General features: G+C 44.4%; 1 protein-coding gene across 6 annotated transcripts in view; it reads left to right on the top strand.

The window, feature by feature from the left end:
* Nucleotides 1-19,894, top strand: part of LOC126251881 (plectin) — a 492,445-nt gene that overhangs the window by 417,980 nt on the left and 54,571 nt on the right. For all 6 annotated transcript variants that reach the window (XM_049952605.1, XM_049952614.1, XM_049952588.1 and 3 more), the window contains one exon: nt 14,812-15,067. In XM_049952605.1, coding sequence (XP_049808562.1) covers nt 14,812-15,067 — 256 coding nt within the window. The remainder of the gene's footprint in view (nt 1-14,811; nt 15,068-19,894) is intronic.

Genomic DNA, 19,894 nt, shown 5'->3' with positions numbered 1-19,894 from the left:
TCTCTCTCTCTCTCTCTCTTCCTTCTTTTTCTACCTGTGGGAAGCCAAGGCGAGTCACTAGTGTGTCAGGCAAGAATTGTAGTCACCTCTTTGCCTTGATCCGTGACTTTCAGGATACCATATGGCAAGACAGTGAATTTGATATCGTATGGTTGATGTTTCCTAAATCCATGCTGGTTGACACGGAGGGGGTAATTCTGTTCGAAATACTTACATCTGAGCAAAACGATGCAAACTAGACTGCTTGGCAAAAGAAGTGTAGCACACTGTACTCGCATTCGGGAGGACGACGGTTCAATCCCGCGTCCGGCCATCCTGATATAGGTTTTCCGTGATTTCCCTAAATCGCTCCAGGCAAATGCCGGGATGGTTCCTTTGAAAGGGCACGGCCGACTTCCTTCCCTAATCCGATGACACCGATGACATCGTAGTTTGGTCTCTTCCCCCAAACAACCCAACCCCCAACCCAAAAGAAGTGTAGCGCCCAGAAGCGAAAAAGGAAACGAAATGAAACTTCAGATTGAGAGAGTGCGTTATATTTTATTACAATGATTACAAAACTGGGCCAAATCAACTTTTTTTGTGCGGGTAGCTAGAGTCCTCCTGTCGAGTAGACCGAGCACCTGCTTCAAGTCTTTCAAGTTGATATCACTTCGGCGACGTCAGTGTCGTCGAGGATGAAATGATGATGAAGGCAACACAACAGCCAATCTCCGACCGAAGAAAATCCCCGACTTGGCTGGAGCTTGAATCTGGGCGCCTCGCATGGCAGCATGCCACAATGACCACTTTTTTTTTGATCGCATTTTTTTCGTTGCATTGGTTCGGGGCGGACGTCCTTTGACACTCGTTGAAGTTCATCGTTGATCAGTTCACTCAGTCTTTTATTACTCCGAGCAGCTAACCCTCTGATCGAATACGCTGAGCTACCGTGCGACATACCGCTCAGCTACGGAGGCGGATTAATGTCGTGCGTCACACGGGCCAGGAGCAAGTCTTTCATTGGACACCATTTCGGCGACTTGCGTGTCCATCAGCCCATGGCACCTGCTGTTCCCCAGACGGTCACCCATCGAAGTACTAACCGAGCCCAATTTTAACTTCGGTGATCGGGCGGAAACCGGTGTCACCAGCGTGAATTTGGTAGTATGAGCTCATTTATGATACTGCGCCACCTCTGGCCTGAATGCATGCACCGATTCGTTTGGGAAGGGTGTCATAAAAAGTTGTATCCGCTCCCAAGGCAAGCTGGCCTACAACTGATGTAACTGATTCTTGGTATCCTGCATATTGGCGCTGGGATTCACTTCACATCCGAGTTGGCCCCGCACATGTTCTATCAAGGACAGATCTGGGAATCTTGCTGAACTGCAGCGTCACGCAGTCAGTTCATAGAGGCATGTGCCATGTGTGGACGAGCATTGTTCTGTAGAAAAATGGTACCACGATACTGTCGCATGGGAGGTAACAAAACAGATTGCACGCTGTCTTTGGCAGACCGTTGTGCCGTCAGTGATATGTCACTCACAACGAACGTCACCTGAAGTTGTACCTGATGGCTTCCCACACTATCACGTCTGGAGTAACACCACTGTGCTTCTCCAAAACATCCGAAGAAGAGGAGCTCTGCTGAGGTCAGTGTTGAACACGATGGTCATCCGGGGTAGTGCAGGACTGCAATCGATCTCTCAACACAAACCAAATCCATTCACCAGCAGTCTGTGCTTCCTGGTCACGGAACGACTCCGAACACACAATTTTGTGTTGTGGTGTTAGCGACAGCCCAGCTGCTGCTAGTCTCCAACCAACATCGTGGGACGACACAGAATGTTGCAAAGAGTCCATTACTGTTCTCGGATGACAGGTGCATACGAGTACGAGTCACGATGCGCTTGGTCCACAGTAGGACGATCCTCCTTTGCTGTGGTCAGATGCGTTCGACTGGAACCTTGACGACTAGCATTCCTGCCCTCATGTTCCCGAGCAGTCCAACATCGGACCACTGCCACTTCTGAATGCCCCACAAATCGTGATGTTGTATGATTCAACCAGCCGGCCGAATGCAGAACTGCAATGAGCCCCCCCCCCCCCCCATCCAAATTCTGTCAAGTGTTGGTAACGCTGTCTCACATGACTACATGGCGTCTCTGTGTCCTTCATATTGATTGTTCAGCATCTGCTGCTGTACCTACCGGGAATGGCAATTGAATCTCAATGCAGACAAGTGTGATGTGCTGCGAATACATAGAAAGAAAGATCCCTTGTCATTTAGCTACAATATAGCAGGTCAGCAACTGGGAGCAGTTAATTCCATAAATTATCTGGGAATAGGCATTAGGAGTGATTTAAAATGGAATAGTCATATAAAGTTGATCGTCGGTAGAGCAGATACCAGACTGAGATTCATTGGAAGAATCCTAAGGAAATGCAATCCGAAAACAAAGGAATACTGCTCACCAGTGTTGGATCCGTACCAGATAGGGTTGATAGAAGAGATAGAGAATATCCAACGGAGAGCAGCGCGCTTCGTTACAGGATCATTTAGTAATCGCGAAAGCGTTACGGAGATGATAGATAAACTCCAGTGGAAGACCCTGCAGGAGAGACGCTCAGTAGCTCGGTACGGGCTTTTGTTGAAGTTTCGAGAACATACCTTCACCGAGGAGTGAAGCAGTATATTGCTCCCTCCTACGTATATCTCGCGAAGAGACCATGAGGATAAAATCGGAAAGATTAGAGCCCATACAGAGGCATACCGACAATCTTTCTTTCCACGTACATCACGAGACTGGAATAGAAGGGAGAACCGATAGAGGTACTCAAAGCCGGCCGCGGTGGTCTCGCGGTTCTAGGCGCGCAGTCCGGAACCGTGAGACTGCTACGGTCGCAGGTTCGAATCCTGCCTCGGGCATGGATGTGTGTGATGTCCTTAGGTTAGTTAGGTTTAAGTAGTTCTAAGTTCTAGGGGACTGATGACCACAGCAGTTGAGTCCCATAGTGCTCAGAGCCATTTGAACCAGGTACTCAAAGTACTCTCCGCCACACACCGTCAGGTGGCTTGCGGAGTATGGATGTAGATGTAGATGTAGACTGCTTACAGTACTAAACATGGACAATACTAATGCACTCTGGTGTCTGTTCTACCTGTTACAGACAATTGTAACGCTAATCGTTTACATTTCTGCCAATGGCGTGTACGTGTACGACGTTACACTGACGTCCGACTATATCTTCTGAGTGCTTCACTTTTTTTGGCAAGTGTTTTAAATATGTATACATACCTACAAACATTAGCGACTTGCCCCGACTCCGCACGAGTAGCTCTAATTGTATCTACGGCCAGACGGCTTGCCTGGCGTAGTGGTTATTATTATATTGTATACAAAAACATTCCTCGGCAATCAGCTTATTTATTAGTAAAAGCCGTATCTGAATGCCTGAGTAGTTCCTATGATTAGCCTTCACATACGTACAGAAGAACGCGGCAAGTGACTTTAGTCTTGTATGTATAGATGTACAGATTCTGATCAAGCTTTGCTGCTCTCTGGAGTTGTGGCGGCTGTTTACTGCTTTTCCCGCCAGATATCGCCTCCTTTTTAGTTGATCAGCTCGTATTTCCCATCATTACTATGAGATGTCACTCCAAACGTCAGTTAAACACAGAACAGATGATAATAAATATACTGCACACTTATCATTACCATAATTATAAATTATATATACATATTTCCTTCATGAATCAGAAATATTAGATACGCTAACTGTTGATTAGCGCGTTGTGCAAAGATTATTGGCAGTTGGCTTTGAACATAAATAAACGTACGTAGGTGAAAAAATCTGACTAGGAGTTTCTGTTCAGAGTAATTTAAAGTGAACGACCACATAATTTTAGCCGTTGGCAAAGCAAATGGCAGAGTCGGATTTTGTAGAATAATCCTAATGAATTGCAATTCACGCACGCTAGGGCGCTTACAAAATAATTATTCGACAAACAACTGTTGAATACTTTTCCTTGGTCTAGAACCCTTACTAACAATGGATTAGTGAAAGAAATAGGAAAGATTTCAGGAAGAGCAGCTTGTTATCACGGGTAAAGTATTGAGCATCACGGATAACTCTGTCCATTTTTTTCAGCTATTTTAATTCTGTGGGTCACACAGAGAAAAAGCCGCTTCTGTATGAGGAACCTCTGCTATGTGACACACTAAAATGGCACATACAGATTGCTGCAACTGGACACCAGTTTCAAAAGTTAAACACGATCAGATAATGAATTCAGAATGTTGAAAGAGTTATCTGGTATATCTGAGAGAATAGAACAATTAACCAGAAAAGTTCTCATACTGAAGATACACATTTTAAAAAATTGTGTCACAGTAACAAATCAGTAGACTGGGAATATGCTTATCCAACAGCTACAACACGTTGTTGACAGTGATGTGCACTGAAGTGTCTTATCTGAGATGACATACGGAAGGAGCTTTGCTACATCTGCATCAGCTTCTTTTACTTTACTCTGTAATCACGGAGGATACAAAGTGTGGGGCATTGGTTCCATTTGGCCACTTCCTGTTCCATTCATGGGTAATACGCAGGGTGAAAGATGGATAGCATTATAATTTGTTATTTTTCTAATTGCGCTGTCGTGATCACGACCTCAGAGGGCGGTTTGCAGTGTATACAGCTAGACGTAGATGTAATGGTTTCTTTTATAAATAGAGTTCGGTACCACCGGTGCACATTTGTTTCTTACACATCGGAATATTGAAAGTTTTCAGTTTCAAGTAATTTAAATCTGCCGCTGTAATAAAAGTTAAGATGGCGGCCAACAAAAGATAGAGGATTTCTTTTTTAACTAAGATTTTCCTTTTCATAATAAATCATTTAAATTGATGTCACCAATAAAAAAAATTATTAAATTTTTCGCAAATTAGTTTAACACAAACCCATGCTATTTTCAACTATAAGTACAGACGAAGTTGCTATATAATAGCAACTAACAATGGCTGCGCTTCTTGCAGCTATGATAAAACAATTCATACAAAATTATAATTAAAACGGGGAGTGAATTTTCAATAATTAATCATAAATAGTTTTAAAGCATTTGTCTTTACTTGTTTTTATCAGCAAATGAACATAAAAGTACAATAATTTTACATTAAATGTTTTTCATTTAACAGACCTCAAATCGATTCGCGTCTTGCGATGTACATCAGAAGAAGACGACAAAAGAGTACTAAACAAAAGAAAAGAATGACGTAGATTAACAAAGAATGTGAGTCAAATATTGTCCCTGTTTTACATAATTATCATCTTTTTAAGAAATAATTACATAATTGAATGAATATTATCTACACGTTCATATTCCACTCGTAATATATATATATATATATATATATATATATATATATATATATATATATATATATATCGTGGATGTTATACATGGAGGTCTTTGTACGGGTAGTTGTTGCTTTGTTTGGCCTCAACTATTTCTTTTCTTCCTTACGGTGGTACAAAGACACCGTTTCTCCTTGTCAGTAAAGATACAGGATAGGGATGATTGGTGCTGTTCACAAGCTACACTACTGGCCATTAAAATTGCTACACCAAGAAGAATTGCAGATGATAAACGGGTATTCATTGGACAAATATATTATACTAGAACTGACATTACATTTTCACGCAATGTGGGTGCATAGATCCTGAGAAATCACTACCCAGAACAACCACCTCTGGCCGTAATAACGGCCTTGATACGCCTGGGCATTGAGTCAAACAGAGCTTGGATGGCGTGTACAGGTACAGCTGCCCTCGCAGTTCCAACACTGTTTTCAGTTGGTGGGAGATCTGGAAAATGTGCTGGCCAGAGCAGCAGTCGAACATTTTCTGTATCCAGAAAGGCCCGTACAGGACCTGCAACATGCGGTCGTGCATTATACTGCTGAAATGTAGGGTTTCGCAGGGATCGAATGGAGTGTAGAGCCACGGCTCGTAACACATCTGAAATGTTCAAAGTGCCGTCAATGCAAACAAGAGGTGACCGAGACGTGTAACCGATGGCACCCCATACCATCATGCCGGTTGATATGCCAGTATGGCGATGACGAATACACGCTTCCAATGTGCGTTCACCGTGATGTCGCCAAACACGGATGCGACCATCATGATGCTGTAAGCAGAACCTGGATTCATCCGAAAAAATGACGTTTTGCCATTCGTGCACCCAGGTTCGTCGTTGAGTACACCATCGCAGGCGCTCCTGTCTGTGATGCAGCGTCAAGGGTAACCGAAGCCATGGTCTCCGAGCTGATAGTCCCTGCTGCAAACGTCGTCGAACTGTTCGTGCATGTGGTTGTTGTCTAGCAAACGTCCCCATCTGTTGACTCAGGGATTGAGATGTGGCTGCACGATACGTTACAGCCATGCGGATAAGATGCCTGTCATCTCGACTGCTAGTGATACAAGGCCGTTGAGATCCAGCTCGGCGTTCCGTATTACCCTCCTGGTCCCACCGATTCCATATTCTGCTAACAGTCACTGGATCTCGACCAACGCGAGCAGCAGTGTCGCGATACGATAAACCGCAATCGCGATAGGCTACAATCCGACCTTGATCAAAGTCGGAAACGTGATGGTACGTATTTCTCCTCCTTACACGAGGCATCATAACAACGTTTCACCAGGCAACGCCGGTCAACTGCTGTTTGTGTATGAGAAATCGGTTGGAAACTTTCCTCATGTCAGAACGTTGTAGGTGTCGCCACCGGCGCCAGCCTTGTTTGAATGCTCTGAAATGCTAATCATTTTAATATCACAGCATCTTCTTCCTGTCATTTAAATTTCACGTCTGTAGCACGTCATCTTAGTGGTGTAGCAATTTTAATGGCTAGTAGTGTAATTGATGTCCGCCGCTCGTGGTCTCGCGGTAGCGTTCTTGCTTCCCGAGCACGGGGTCCCGGGTTCGATTCCCGGCGGGGTCAGGGATTTTTCCTGCCTCGAGATGACTGGGTGTTGTTGTGTCGTCTTCATCATCATCATTCATCCCCATTACGGTGGAAGGAAGGCAATGGCAAACCACCTCCACTAGGACCTTGCCTAGTAAGGCGGCGCGGGTCTCCCGCGTCGCTCCCCTACGCTCTGTAAATAAGTATGGGACTCATCATCATCATCATCAGTGTAATTGATGACGAGCAAACAAAGATGCATGTTTGGCCACACGTTGATTTTTATGAATTTGGTTCAGAGAGTGCGAACCCATTTCCCGGATTTTTGTACCTTCCACATTGCATGCAAATGTCGCAAGATGGTGGTATGATCACAGTTCATCACATTTACCACTTCTCGAATACAATTACGTGGATTATTGTGGACTAATGCGTTTAAACGAGCTTCATCAAATCCTGAAGGTTTTCCTGACGTGAGGAGTCACTAACGTCAAAACGATCCTCCTTAAAACGAGAAAACCATTTTCTTAGTGTGCTCTGTCCAATGACATTATCGTCATACTCCTGAAAATATTTCTGGCTACCTTTGCTGCTGTCACCCCTCTACTGAAGTCAAACAGAAGAATATTTATGTCGGAAGTGTTCCTATTTCTCCACTTGGTGCTCCATTTTCTAACGTCCATAGCAATAGTGAACTACAGATAAAAAATGACAGTAGATAAATAAACCCATAGCAACCGGAATATCAACAATCAACTATCGTCGCCGGACATAATGAGCTCTGTTAAGTGCTGATATGCTTCCTACCTTGTTTTTCGCAACTGCTGAAAGTGCGTCGCGGTCGATTCACACGGAGTTGTGACTGAAGTGGCCTCTGAAATACTCAATTGTATGAGACGTGGAAAATTGGAGGCCACGGAAACGCTATAAACATTTGGTGGTGCTCTTCCATATAATTCCAGACACTTCTTTTTCCAAAAGCTCCTATAAAACTGTCATCATGTCCTATCGAACGTGAGATCTAAGTTGTATTGACAATAACATTGGCAAACAGGGCTTCCACATGGATTATTGGTTGTGAAACACACCATGAAACATATGACGAATCCACAATGCTATTGCTACCGGGTCCCTCTATAAATGGCAATACAGCTTAAAACAATCCATTCTGCGAAGCAGAAGACATGGCTCGTCGGTGAAGGCTACGCATAATCAATCAGCAGCAGTCTCATGTGGAAACTAGATATCGAACGTAAGCCTTTACAATAGAAGCACCGTCGATAGTGTAAGACAGACGTCATACGTCTGCTTTAGGGCCCATGCATTAGAGGACAATTAAATAGGAAACTGCTGAAGTGTGATTGGATGGCGCTCCTTACTGGAGTGCTGTGCTAGCGGAACGCACTTTTCCGCCACGAACATGATCGACAAACACACTTGCTTCTCTTCCCTGGACACAGCTAGATGGTAAAGATGGAGTGATAGACCGATCGCTGAGCTGACAGGGTAGAATTTGATTCTAACTGCACAGTTAAGCAAATAACCTTTCCAGCTTTATTTGTAATAATTGTTAACAACTTTAGATACGTACATAGCTGCCTTCACGTATTACTATGGAAGTAAAGGTGCTATCCAAAACGCAACAAAAATGCTATGAAGCAGTGACGATTTGACGAGTTGATATTAATGGAAATACTAAGTTGTACTTTAGAGCCCCTGCTATTGGTACTGGAGTACGTGTCATAACAATCAATATGTAGATGTGTTAAAGAAACTTCTTAGAAGCCGTAAGACAAATGATGTATAATAAAGAAGTAGTCATATAAAAGGACTAAAACGGTATATTTTCGGTTTCGTTCGCTGTCGACGTGTGTACGACTTCTACACGTAGGAAAAAGTAATAACTTGCATTGTATGTTGTTCAGTTTGGTCCCAAATATATGTCCATATGCCTGCTCAGTTCTTCGCTGTAGGGTGGGTGCTAGAGAGAAAAACTGTAACACCGACAGTGCAAACACTAATTAATCAATTTTTTTATTATTAGAATTACTATGCCGTCCTGTATATTTTAGTTAAAACTTCAATGCGCTACTGGCCACACTTCTCGTGTTACGGTCTTCCTGCTATCTCCCACTTTGGAAGCAGCTGGTACATTATTTCTCATTGTTGTTATTAGTGGAATATAGAGGCGGGTTCACACAAGCAAAAAAAGTGCCACCACAGCTAGTGGCCTACTACAGTTGCAATGCAGTTACATGTGTGAATTCTGTTTTGGAGGCGCAACTTTTGTCATGCCACAAAAAGTTCATCTTGGTTGTACTTTATTGTACCACTTTCTTTCCACTAGTTCTCCCTGGCAGCTGTATTTCGAAACACAATTATTATGTAACAGTTATCGCAGAGTAATTGCTGTTGCACCCCTTTCGCGCGCGTAATATTTGTAAACCAATGACGTAGCCAAAATCTTAAAAGATTTTTGGATGAATAAATACATAAACTTATTATGAAACCAAAAAAGTAAGTCCGTGATTTCTGAGGCGAAGTACTGTATAAATCGTGGATTATACGAGGGAAATAGCCCGCGAGTGTGATGTGGCAGCTGTTAAAATAAAAATTATTTATTCGAAATCTCTACACGAACGAAAATGATAAGATTCCAAAATCTTGGAAGAGTGGTTTATCTGTAGATTATGTTTACTTGCCAGCTGTTGGTTAGTTTGCCATAGCAGACAGCATTTTTCGCCTCCATCCGTTATTTCTTTTATAAATGTGTTTGTGACCCCCGATTTATCCCTGAATGCCATAACCTGCACTATAACATTGACACCCGCGTATACGATTTCATTTGACGCCATACTGAACGCTGTGCAACTACATAGAATTTGTGGCGTCCTGTGTGAACGGTAGCTCATGGTGCTACTACAGAAAGCTGCAAGCTGCTGCGTCACATCAGTTGCGTGTGTGAAACTGGCTGAAAGATGAAATGACTACGATACTCTCACTGTTAACGGTCGGACCTTTTTCTTAATGGTCCAAACTGTTGTTACGTTTATGACCTCGAGCAAGGCGTATCCAGCGGGGCAGGAGCATAACTGCGCCCCTCACCCATCTCCTACTCTACCCTCTAAAAAATCGCAAACTGGACTTGCATCCTGCCCTCTCAAACAGTGAAATGAAGCATTTCAGTATGTATTTAAAGAAAGACGGAATCTGTATTAGATACCGACGAGTGGAAAGTCTACCCAGTCGTGAAACTCAGAATTACTTCGGCATTCATCATTCATAGGAAATCTAACATGTGTTGCCGCCTCCCTCTTCCTTTTACCTCATATGCTGGGTACGCGCTACATCTCTATAGCCCAATTAATGTCTTGTCACTTGCGGCTACGGTGTTGCCACATAGGCTGACGCCTACCTCTCCGTTATAGGTGACCCACAAATACGGCGGGTCATCTGAGAAATGCTGTTAATGTGAAACGTGGAGCAATGTTGCAAGTGGCCGCCGCGAGATATGTCGGAAATGCGAGATGCTTTGTCGACAGCTGATTTTAAGTGACCAATGGCTGAACTGTGGCATTTGGCGCGCTTTTTAGCCCCGAATTTAAACTAACGATGCTAAGCTAACCACAGCCTCGTGATGTACAATGTATACGAGAAAAGAGCCGTCAATAGTCTGCGGCAGAACTGAAATCACGGTCTCTTTGTTCACGGCGATTAAAGCTAATATCTACGAGCAAACTCAAGACAGGAAAAATTCAGTTTCTGCGCTAAAATTAAATAGTAATTTCCTGCTATAATTTATAACATGAAACTATCCTCACACTGGTTACACGAGTTGCCACGTTACCGACCGATTAGCAGTCCTTGTTGGTGCTCGGTTGCAGATTATAGGCGACACAGGCAGATTCCAAACAAAAAAGAATGATAAGAAGAAAAATAATAGCAAATAAAGAAGTAAATATGATGACGAAAATGACACAGGGAAGTATTAGAAATAAAAAATTACATGTGCGAATGCATGCTTTCGCGGCGATATCCATTAATAAAACATTCTCGGGTTTCAAGCCGCGTCAAGTGGTTTACTGCCCACGAGCTTTCGGCAGAGATCTCCTCTGCCAGTGTCAAGTGGATGACTATCGTGTGGTTCTCATTGCCGTGCTTATATAGCCACGCCGTCGCTCGTGACGTCACTGGTGCTCGGTCCCGCACCATATATGGTAATGTTTTGGCCGCGCGACCGCCGGGCCCGCTTCAACTCCCTCAGCACCGGATCCCACGCTGCAGTCCACCGTCTCTATTGAAGGAGATGTCAGAAATTCTAATCTCTATGGCCTCGTTTATCGCGCTATCCCAGAAACCATTAATCCGTTTAATAATAGACGTCTCATCGAATGCAATTCGGTGATCGTTTTCCAGAGCATGTTCTGCTATAGCAGGTGGTAACACCTTTCATGTTCTATGTGGCGCTGTTCAATAGTGCGAACAGTCTGGCCGACATAGAGCTGCCCACATCCACAAGGTATCTTGTAAATTCCTGGCGTTCTGAGGCCTACACAGTCTTTCAGAGCTTTCTTTAGTTGCCGGAGGCGTGAAGATTGTGTCTATTTTATGCCTCTTCAGAAGCCGACTAATCTTCCCTGTTGTCGTACCACAAAACGGTAAGAAGGCAACCTGCTAGGTGTCTTCTTCAGAGGTCTTCTTCCTTTGAAGCTTGGATGACATTGCTTGTGAGGTCTGTTTGTTGTTGTAATCGTTTTCCTTAAAAACTTTGCGTAAGTGGTTCAATTCTCTCGGCAAGTTTTCAGCGTCTGAGACGGTTTCAGCTCGATGTACTAAGATCCTCAAAACTGACTGTTTCTGTGCTGGGTGATGGAGGCTGGTGGCGTGCAGATGCAGATCCGTGTGGGTGGGCTTGCGGTAAACGCTATGACGTAGAGACCCATTGGGTTTACGGCGGACAAGCACATCCAAGAACGGCAGGGAACCCTCCTTCTCTACTTCCATCGTGATGTTGATGTAGTCGTGGATGCTGTTGAAAAAAAAAAAAACAAGCACTCCGTCTTCAGGCCACGAGTGGCCTACCGGGACCATCCGACCGCCGTGTCATCCTCAGTGGAGGATGCGGATAAGAGGGGCGTAGGGTCGTTAGGATGATATTCTTGACCGAAGCCGGTACTATTCGGTCGAGTAGCTCCTCAATTGGCATCACGACACTGAGTGCACCCCGAAAAATGACAACAGCGCATGGCGGCCTGGATGGTCACCCATCCAAGCGCCGACCACGCCCGACAGCGCTGAACTTCGGTGATCTCACGGGAACCAGTGTATCCACTGGGGCAAGGCCGTTGCTTGGATGCTGTTGAGGTGCTCCACGAACTCTTCTAACTTTTCTTGTCCATGTGGCCAAGTGACGAATGGCAGAGGAGATCTCTGCCGAAAGCTCGTGAACAGTAAACCACGTGACGCGGCTTGAAACTCGAGGATATTTTATTAAGAAATTACATTTCAACCAGTTAATTAAATAAAAGTAATAATCAAACTCTTTTGATTGGATTTAGAAATAAAAAAATATGTGCTGTATTTGAGGAGATTCGAACCTATGACGTATAAATCAACTTTCTATGGTATCCATTGCGTTATGATGATGATGTTTGATTTGTGGGGCGCTCAACTGCACGGTTATCAGCGCCCGTACAACTTCCGAAACTTTGCTAAGTCCAATCTCGCCACTTCCACTTCCCTGGCCCCGCCGGGAATCGAACCCGGACCCCATGCTCAGGAAGCGAGAACGCGACCTCGAGACCACGAGCTGCGGACCCATTGCATTGTAGCACCACACTGTGCTAGATAGTTATATTAACGGCTGTCGCTACGATGAATTGCAGCTTTCAGAAATTCGGCTTGAAGCAATGTCGTGCAAAGCTTAGCTAACGTAAGTCCATCTCCATGACTATGATAAGTGTATGTATGACGCCGAATCAAGTCTTGCGCAGAAGAATCCAGTAGTGTTTGGTTAGTACTGCGTATGAAACGTGTGTATTTCTGTTTCATTTGCATCGCTGTGTGTGTGTCAGGCAATGGTCATCCCGCAGTGGACACACCGGTTCCCGTGAGATCGCTGAAGTTCAGCGCTGTCGGGCGTGGTCGGCACTTCGATGGGCGACCATCCAGGCCGGCATGTGCTGTTGCCATTTTTCGGGGTGCACTCAGCTTCGTGATGCCAACTGAGGAGCTACTCGACCGAATAGTAGCGACTTCGGTCAAGAATACCATCATAACATACGGGAGAGCGGTGTGCTGACCCCACGCCCCTGCTATCCGCATCCTTCACTGAGGAGGACACGGCGGTCGGATGGCCCCGGTAGGCCACTCGTGGCCTCAAGACGGAGTGAGTGTGTGTGTGTGTGATTGATGAAATCCTAAATAGAAGTGACAGACCTATGATTCGGGGTTCAAGCACACAGAGGGCCATAGACACGAATTCCCAGGTAGATGTCGTGTTGGGGTTGTAGAAAAAATCCGCTACCAGTCACGCGGATATTTTTCTACAACCCCATAAAGGAACAGACACGGAGTTCGACAGCATCCACTATGGATAAAATTCATTAGATGCCGTGTTTCTTGACTTCCGCAAGGCATTCGATACAGTTCCCCACAGTCGTTTAATGAACAAAGTAAGAGCAGATGGACTATCAGACCAATTGTGTGATTGGATTGAAGAGTTCCTAGATAACAGAACACAGCATGTCATTCTCAATGGAGAGAAGTCTTCCGAAGTAAGCGTGATTTCAGGTGTGCCGCAGGGGAGTGTCGTAGGACCGTTGCTATTCACAATATACATAAATGACCTTGTGGATGACATTGGAAGTTCACTGAGGCTTTTTGCGGATGATGCTGTAGTACATCGAGAGGTTGTAACAATGGAAAATTGTACTGAAATGCAGGAGGATCTGCAGCGAATTGACGCATGGTGCAGGGAATGGCAATTGAATCTCAATGTAGACAAGTGTAATTTGCTGCGAATACATAGAAAGAAAAATCCCTTATCATTTAGCTACAATATAGCAGGTCAGCAACTGGGAGCAGTTAATTCCATAAATTATCTGGGAGTACGCATTAGGAGTGATTTAAAATGGAATGATCATATAAAATTGATCGTCGGTAAAGCAGATGCCAGACTGAGATTCATTGGAAGAATCCAAGGAAATGCAATCCGAAAACAAAGGAAGTAGGTTACAGTGCGCTTGTTCGCCCACTGCTTGAATATTGCTCAGAAGTGTGGGATCCGTACCATATAGGGTTGTTAGGAGAGATAGAGAAGATTCAACGGAGCGCAGCGCGCTTCGTTACAGGATCATTTAGTAATCGCGAAAGCGTTACGGAGATGATAGATGAACTCCAGTGGAAGACTCTGCAGGAGAGACGCTCAGTAGCTCGGTACGGGCTTTTGTTTAAGTTTCGAGAACATACCTTCACCGAGGAGTCAATCAGTATATTGCTCCCTCCTACATATATCTCGCGAAGAGGCCAAGAGGATAAAATCAGAGAGATTACAGCCCACACAGAGGCATACCGACAATCCTTCTTTCCACGAACAATACGAGACTTGAATAGAAGGGAGAACCGATAGAGGACTCAAGGTACCCTCCGCCACACACAGTCAGGTGGCTTGCGGAGTATGGATGTAGATGTAGAAGAAAGCAGGACAAGGAATTGGAAGTGAACTGACCAATTGTTGGGGTTGTTTGGCGACGACGAAAGTTTTGTGCGTGGCGTTGAGCGTTCTGATTGGAGAGATTGCGCCGTAAAGTAAGGACTATAGTGCAGACGATCCTCCCTGAATGATCTGCGTGCACGCCCGCAGCACGCTGGGACCATCGCGGCCGCCGCGGCGGACCCGCTTGCTGCAGCAGCAGCAGCAGTACGTGGAGATCGACGAGGCGGCGAGCAAGTCGCTGGAGGGCGGCGAGGAGGAGACCGCGGCGGTCGACGGCGGCGTGGCCGGCGCGAGCAGCCCGCTGCAGGCGGGCGACGTGGTCGAGCGCATGAAGGGGCGCCCGCTGCCGCCGCCGCCCAGGCCGCCCCGGAAGCAGCGCGACGCCCGCGAAGACGCCCAGGAGGTGGGTAGCGCAGCCTAGCGCTGTGGGTACGCAGCGCTGTTTCATTTGCATCGCTGTGTGTGTGAGAGAGGTTTTTTAAAGCTAGGACCGTCTGTATGCAGGGCCGGCGCAAGGCACGTGCGAAACTTTCCGAGGGGCGGCAATTTTGCCGCCACCAACCCCCCCCTCCCTTTTTTTTATTTAGGACAAACTCAACATTCATGCCCAAGAGGGGATTCGAAACCAACCTCTGTGGGAGCGGCTTCGGGAACTGTGGCATGGCGCCTCAACTGCCTGCCTGCCGCCCCTGTTGAACAAGGGGGGGGGGGGGGGGGGGGGAGGTGGACTAATTTCTTCCTCGCCACTGTGGCAGCACCGTCGTGCTTAAACCGGAGGAACAGAGAGGGGGAAGCAGACTGGCGTACAGCCGTACACGCCAGTATTCTTATGAGTGGAGCGTAGGCAGCCTGTTACGCGCCGTGCGTTTACTCACAACTATAAGTTCAATTCTTTTATCTTGGCGGTTCGTGCGTGCCCGCCCAGACGCGGGAGATTGCTGCGTTGCCAATTGTACGCGCCAATAGAAGCAGCGCCATAGTATAGTTCGCAAACTTACGTTTAGGGGGGAGCGCGCAGTTTATGAAGTAAAGCCACCACGGCCGCATTAACCCTTTCGCTGCTGCAGAGACGTGCTCCCCGCATTCCGCGATGTGCGCGATTTTGTCAGCAGTGCATTGCTCGCCTGTGCAGGCACATGGTGTTTCGACTGCTTTGACACACTTTATCATTCGATTTCATAAAAACTATTTGGCCCAAAAATTTGATTTTTACACATCTTCTTGACTGATACCTTCCCACCATATTCAATGCAGTTATTGTGCAGCATTATATGTAGTAAACCATTGCACGAAATTTTGAGGAGTTTGCAGAGGTAAAAGTCCATAGAGTATACTTTCCATATGGTCGATTTTAGTTGCCACTAGAAATTTCAAAAAATTACATTCAAACGAATAAAATTCACGAAATAAGAAACTTCGATATTGTTTTCAAATAAATAAAACGTTACACACCAAACAAGGTTTGAACTCAGCACCTTACACTTAACAGCCATACACTATCACCATGACGCTAACGCAGCTCCTCATTCAATGCATCTCCCAGAGGAGTTTAAAATATCACGCAAAATACCGACAAACACTGTTGGTATGACTATGAATTACTCACATTTCGTCGAAGTACAATAGGAAATAACAATTACCGCTGTTCTTTATTGAGAAAAGGCGGTTAGTGAGAATGATACAAACACCTTTCCTTGCTGTCGCCTGAATTAGGAAGCTTATTGCTTGTTTGGGTTAATTAATTAATAGAATATGAAGTAATTGGTATAAAGAATGCTTTTTCCAAACTTTCTATAAAAGAAAGATTGCTATCAAGACATTGCTTTTGTTCAATTACTTTATTTATGACTGAACGTTTCTAAAACTGAAGACACTCGTCCGTGCTCTGCATTGCAGTCGAGCTCTGGCAACGTCGTTCTTTGTTCATTGGTTGACTGTGTTTTGCGACGTCAGATGCGCAGAACGAACCTAAACTCGGCCGCCGTCATAAATGACGCGCACTTTTTTTTTTAATTTTGCAGAAGACAAAATCTAATTTGGAAATTCGAATGCAATGTTCGATACTGCGGTTACATGTTAAGCCTGAAGCAATTTTGTTAAGCCCTTCAATGGCAGTTCTCGGGTGTTTTATTCTTCCCGCATTATGGAAAAAAAAGGTTGAACATTAGTACAGCCAAACATGTCCAACCCCTACAATGACTAGAAGTATTCCGAATGGCATAAGTTGGGTTTCGACGTTTTTTTAAAACTTTTGCTATCCATTTCAGAGTGATAGTCGGACGCTTTGCTTTTTGAGCCATTAAACACCTGTCTCCGCCTGCATGAGCAACAATTACACTCTGACCGGCACTTTTGTTTGACAATACTACTCGCACACTAGGTATAAGCACATATTAAAAGCTTCGAGACTGGCCACTCAGTGGCCGAAACCTAGGTAGATCTGAAAAGTAAAAACAAAAATTGCGATTGACAGCTGACATTTCCTACAAATTTGTTTAAATAAAATTCCACAAACGTTTTGTAAAAAAAAAAAGGAGGGGCGGCAATTTAGCAGCTCGCACGGGGCGGCACTTGGTCTTGCGCCGGCCCTGTCTGTACGCAACTGAACAAATATTGCCTTCTTCAGTTGCAGACATGTGGTCCTAACCTGTTGTTTTGGTCTTCAGTCAGAAGACAGATTTTATGCGGCTCTCAATCCAACTCTATCCTATCCAAAACTCTTCATTTCCGGGTAACTACTGCAACTTACATCCTTCTGAATCTGCTTACTGTATTCATCTCTTGGCCTCCCTCTGCTATTTTTACCTCCCACGCTTCTCAGAAGTCACCTGTTGCGATTTTTTGTGATCTCTCAAAGGCTTTTGATTGTGTAAATCATGGAATACTTCTAGATTAGCTCAAGTACTGTGGTATGAATGGGAAGGCGCTCAAATGGTTTAAATCACACCTAAATGGAAGAGTGCAGAAAGTTGAAATAAGCAGTTCACATAATATGCAAAAAACTGGTGATTTCTCCAACTGGGGAACAATCAAGAATGAGGTGCCGCAAGGTTCGGTCTTGGGTCCTCTGCTGTTCTTAATATATATTAATGACTTGCCATTCTATATTCACGAAGATGCAAAGCTGGCACTTTTTGCCGATGATACAAGTATAGCTATCACACCCAGCAGACAAGAATCAGTTGGTGAAATTGTAAACGATGTTTTTCAGAAAATCATTAAGTGGTTCTGTGCAAATGGACTCTCATTAAACTTTGACAAAACACAGTACATACAGTTCCATGCAGTAAATGGAAATACACCATTAATAAATATAGACTTCGATCAGAAATCGGTAGCTAAGGCGGAATATTCAAAATTTCTAGGTGTATGCATTGATGAGGGGTTGAACAGGAAAAAACACACTGAAGATCTGCTGAAACGTTTAAGTACAGCTTCTTATGCTATTAGGGTCAATGCAAATTTTGGCGATATACATCTCAGTAAATTAGCTTACCACGCCTGTTTTCATTCTCTGCTTTCGTATGGCATCATATTCTGAGGTAACTCATCATTGAGTAAAAGAGTGTTCATTGCACAAAAGCGTGTAATCAGAATAATTGCTGGAGCTCATCCAAGATCATTAAAGAGCTAGAGATCCTCACTGTAGCCTCACAATATATATATATTCGCTTATGAAATTTGTTATTAACAATCCAAACAAATTCAAAAGTAATAGCAATGTACATGGCTACAACACTAGGAGAAAGGTTCTGAGCACCATGGGACTCAACTGCTGTGGTCATCAGTCCCCTAGAACTTAGAACTACTTAAACCTAACTAACCTAAGGACATCACACACATACATGCCCGAGGCAGGATTCGAACCTGCGACCGTAGCAGTCGCACGGTTCCTGACTGCGCGCCTAGAACCGCGAGACAACCGCGGCCGGCTACTAGGAGAAAGGATGACCTTCACTACTCAAGGTTAAATCTAACTTTGGCTCAGAAGGGGGTAAATTATGCTGCCACAAAAGTCTTTGGTCACTTACCTAACAGTATCAAAAGCCTGACAGACAGCCATTGTTGTTGTTGTTGTGGTCTTCAGTCCTGAGACTGGTTTGATGCAGCTCTCCATGCTACTCTATCCTGTGCAAGCTTCTTCATCTCCCAGTACCTGCTGCAGCCTACATCCTTCTGAATCTGCTTAGTGTATTGATCTCTTGGTCTCCCTCTACGATTTTTACACTCCACGCTGCCCTCCAATGCTAAATTTGTGATCCCTTGATGCCTCAAAACATGTCCTACCAACCGATCCCTTCTTCTAGTCAAGTTGTGCCACAAACTTCTTTTCTCCCCAATCCTATTCAATACCTCCTCATTAGTTACGTGATCTACCCACCTTATCTTCAGCATTCTTCTGTAGCTCCACATTTCGAAAGCTTCTATTCTCTTCTTGTCCAAACTAGTAATCGTCCATGTTTCACTTCCATACATGGCTACACTCCATACAAATACTTTCAGAAACGACTTCCTGACACTTAAATCTATACTCGACGTTAACAAATTTCTCTTCTTCAGAAACGATTTCCTTGCCATTGCCAGTCTACATTTTATATCCTCTCTACTTCGACCATCATCAGTTATTTTACTCCCTAAATAGCAAAACTCCTTTACTACTTTAAGTGTCTCATTTCCTAATTTAATTCCCTCAGCATCACCCGATTTAATTTGACTACATTCCATTGTCCTCGTTTTGCTTTTGTTGATGTTCATCTTATATCCTCCTTTCAAGACACTGTCCATTCCGTTCAACAGCTCTTCCAAGTCCTTTGCTGTCTCTGACAGAATTACAATGTCATCGGCGAACCTCAAAGTTTTTACTTCTTCTCCATGAATTTTAATACCTACTCCAAATTTTTCTTTTGTTTGCTTGCTCAATATACAGATTGAATAACATCAGGGAGAGACTACAACCCTGTCTCACTCCTTTCCCAACCACTGCTTCCCTTTCATACCCCTCGACTCTTATAACTGCCACCTGGTTTCTGTACAAATTGTAAATAGCCTTTCGCTCCCTGTATTTTACCCTTGCCACCTTCAGAATTTGAAAGAGAGTATTCCAGTTAACATTGTCAAAAGCTTTCTCTAAGTCTACAAATGCTAGAAACGTAGGTTTGCCTTTTCTTAATCTTTCCTCTAAGATAAGTCGTAAGGTTAGTATTGCCTCACGTGTTCCAACATTTCTACG

This window comes from Schistocerca nitens, chromosome 1 (assembly GCF_023898315.1).
Source record: "Schistocerca nitens isolate TAMUIC-IGC-003100 chromosome 1, iqSchNite1.1, whole genome shotgun sequence".
Lineage (NCBI taxonomy): Eukaryota > Metazoa > Arthropoda > Insecta > Orthoptera > Acrididae > Schistocerca > Schistocerca nitens.
This window is presented reverse-complemented; position numbering and strand designations above follow the sequence as displayed.